A 3,117-nucleotide genomic window follows, 5' to 3' on the forward strand; every position below is an offset into this window, starting at 1 on the left:
AGACCAAGTGGCTTGCGTTAATTACCATTGTATCTAAGTTGCACACGATATCCGTATAGTGTTTACCAGCCGATCGTAGCGCCGGCTAATTGCAAGTCACTACTTGGTGGCCTTTCAATATGACCGTTTTATTTCTTACACACATTAAAAACTTTACAATTCTTGTATTTCAGTTCTCAGTACCTACGTTGAGATAAATACAAATAGATAAAGGACCAGTCACGTCAAACATTTCCGTAAAATTCTTGTTCTGCTCTTTGTTGGACGTCATTCCCCACGAATGCCTTGTCATTCACACATCAACTCCATCACGTCAACATACCCGTGTAGCTCAAATATCCACCAAAAATTATAATTACAGAGCTTTTTGCTCATCGCCTAAGTGAAACAATTTTAAATCATCTAAAATGTATAACAAATTCTTTAGGTTCCATTAAAAATAAACGAAAACTTTTGCACAGAATCACTCTTATTATTATTAGAACACATCCATTACAATATAAATGTGCTAAACCAGTCCCGAAACATCGCCCAATTCGGCAGTACCTTCCTCGCTGACCGGAACAGCCAGCGCAGCTGGAATGTTAAGAGACTTACCGGGGCACAATACCTCGTACTGATGCTTTAAGCTCTCCAGTTCAAAATTACACGTGGCCAGAGCAGTTCTTAGTTCACACAACAGGACCATGTCGGAACGCAACTCGTTAAAAGCGACGCAAATTTCCTCGATTGGTGGTGGATTCGGGTCAACTTTGAACTCTTGCAATGCTTGCTCCAACGCTTTCGCCTTCTTCTGACCCACGTTAGCAGGAAGTTTCATCTTTTGAGATCGTAGCGAGACGCCAGTTCCACGGAGATCCGTAAATTTAATACCCGCGGTCTCGACAGCATTCACAACCGAATCCACTTTAGAAGGGCGTGGTTGTTGTTGAATCTTCTTCTTCAACTTTTTATCGTGTTTTTTGTGCGAACTTGCAGCATGCTGTTGTTGCTGCTCTGCCTGTTGCTGATCAGCCTGCGAGATAAGTTTTTGCAGATCTTGGGTCTTCCGCTCTCGTTCCTTCTTCCGTGCTTCGATCTTCTTCAACTCATTCAACAACATCTGTTCCTCCTCAATCTGTTTAGTAGTTCTATCGAATAACTTCTTGAGTTGCTCCTTCCTTTTACGCTCATGTTCCGCATCAAAAAGGAAAATTTTCTTTTCCGGAGTTCCACGGACCTTACCCAAAATACCAACCACCTCGTAATATCGTTCCTTTAAATCTTCTACAGTTTTGCTTCCATAATTGGCCCGATCCCATCGATCAGCCATTATTATGAACCGTACATCGAAACGCTTAGCCAAATCGAACAGATGATCCGTCTGCGGCTTAGTCCATTTAGTTGGATTCGTCTTTAAATGCGTATTATATTCCGTCATATTGTAGCTTGGAATATCCAGCTGCTTATTAAATTTGGCAAATGGATACTCCTTCTGATCTTCCGAGGCTCTTTTCCAGTGGTGAAACACCGCACCATCCGTGCGCGCTGGATTCGAGAACGGTGCCCATTCCCAGCGACGAACTTTTTTCATTCCAAGCCGAGCTTTCACCTGTTTGTAGCCGGTTCCCGTGTCCGTCGGAAGCAGAGGGGAGGCATCCTTGTTGTCGTTGTACAGTAAAGCGAATACCTCACGGTGCATGCCCTCCGGGCGCTTGACCGCAAGTTTCCTACCATAATAAATTTACTATCAGTTATTGTTTTAATAAACGACCAAACCCCATAATCGATTTGAACAGAATACATACTTTTCATAAATCTTTTTGTTTTTGGCTAACAGCGACTCCTTTGTTAGTTCCGGTGCAACCGGTTGCTCCAAGTCAAGAATATCGCGTACGTCGGCCATGACAAACACGTCGTACTTGGCACAAGTGTTACAAAATAAATTTTCGGGTTTGTAATATTTATGAAGTAGTAAAGAACTCGTAAATCAACCAAACCAAAAGACAAAAATATTCAAAACACTTTACAATCAGGAACACAATGGAAATGAAACGCCACACGCTTAATTGAAAGAACGAAAATATTGGGTTGTACGATTGACGATTACATCACGGCTCAATAACCTACTGCGACATCTACACAATAATAGTGCAAACAAGCCCAGTAAAAGGCAGTAACATTGTCAGACAAATTGAAATTTTGGCGATTTACTCTGCTCGCCTGTGCTAATTGCCCCAAAGAACAAATGCAATTTAAAGGAAATTTTAATATTTACCTAAACTGATAAAAATCCGAACGTCAAGGGAGGGGAGTTTTACTTATAAAAAGTCGGAATTTTTTACAAAAATAAAAGTTTTTATTTAAAATGAGTAAAAAAAACCCTAACTGAAAATTTATCTCGAAACTCGACGTAGCGATCGAAAACGTTGCGCGATCATGAATCGGCCATGTTGGGAAATTTTTACCCTCCGTCCTAGCAACTTAGATCCATACATTCAGTTGGACCAATCAAACCCAAGTAACCAAGAAGCATTACAACGTAGCCTAATATCTGCTTTAGATCCATATATAAAGCTGTCTTAAAGAGCCGTAAAGCCCTAAATACTGATATAATGCTGATGTTATGCCAGAAAAGGCGAAATATAATGCTATAACTGTGCAGAGATTGACAGCTCGTTTCTGCAGTACAAATGCTATTAAATAGCAGCAGCGTGCAAATGTCAAATTTAAAAGCCTAATATTGGCACTACTAATGCTATTAAAAAGCTTCAGTTGGCTGTCATTACCCGCCATGGTTTAAAACCATTTCTTATGTTTCGTTTCGGTATGATGAGCAAAAAAAAATTAAAGGGTTGTGTACAGGACACGACCACGGTGACATTAAAAATATAGCTTTTTTATCTATCACACATATCGACACACGTTCTTGTTCACTCGCCTGTTTTCATATGTTACAATTTGTTATATACCCTCCCCATTAAAACATAATTTATTGAAGGTCTTTTAACGGTAATCTATTAATTAATCAAGTATCTCACTAGGTGATTGGCATTATTTGGCTGATCCATCTAGTAAAAATAGGCTGGTCTGTCCAGAAAATATATTCAAAAGAAAAGTTCCATATTGAGAGCTGTG

The 3,117-nt window shown here is 39.9% G+C and overlaps 1 protein-coding gene across 1 annotated transcript; it reads right to left on the reverse strand.

The window, feature by feature from the left end:
* Nucleotides 1-451: 451 nt before the first annotated feature.
* LOC131692933 (DNA methyltransferase 1-associated protein 1) lies at nucleotides 452-2,010 on the reverse strand. Its single transcript, XM_058980349.1, has 2 exons — nucleotides 1,788-2,010; nucleotides 452-1,709 (listed from the first exon to the last, which is right to left on the reverse strand). Exons 1-2 carry the CDS (start codon nucleotides 1,883-1,885, stop codon nucleotides 509-511), a joined length of 1,299 nt encoding a protein of 432 aa, XP_058836332.1. The 5' UTR covers nucleotides 1,886-2,010; the 3' UTR covers nucleotides 452-508.
* Nucleotides 2,011-3,117: the final 1,107 nt, after the last annotated feature.

The sequence above is a fragment of the Topomyia yanbarensis genome, chromosome 3 (assembly GCF_030247195.1).
Source record: "Topomyia yanbarensis strain Yona2022 chromosome 3, ASM3024719v1, whole genome shotgun sequence".
Taxonomy (NCBI): Eukaryota; Metazoa; Arthropoda; class Insecta; order Diptera; family Culicidae; genus Topomyia; species Topomyia yanbarensis.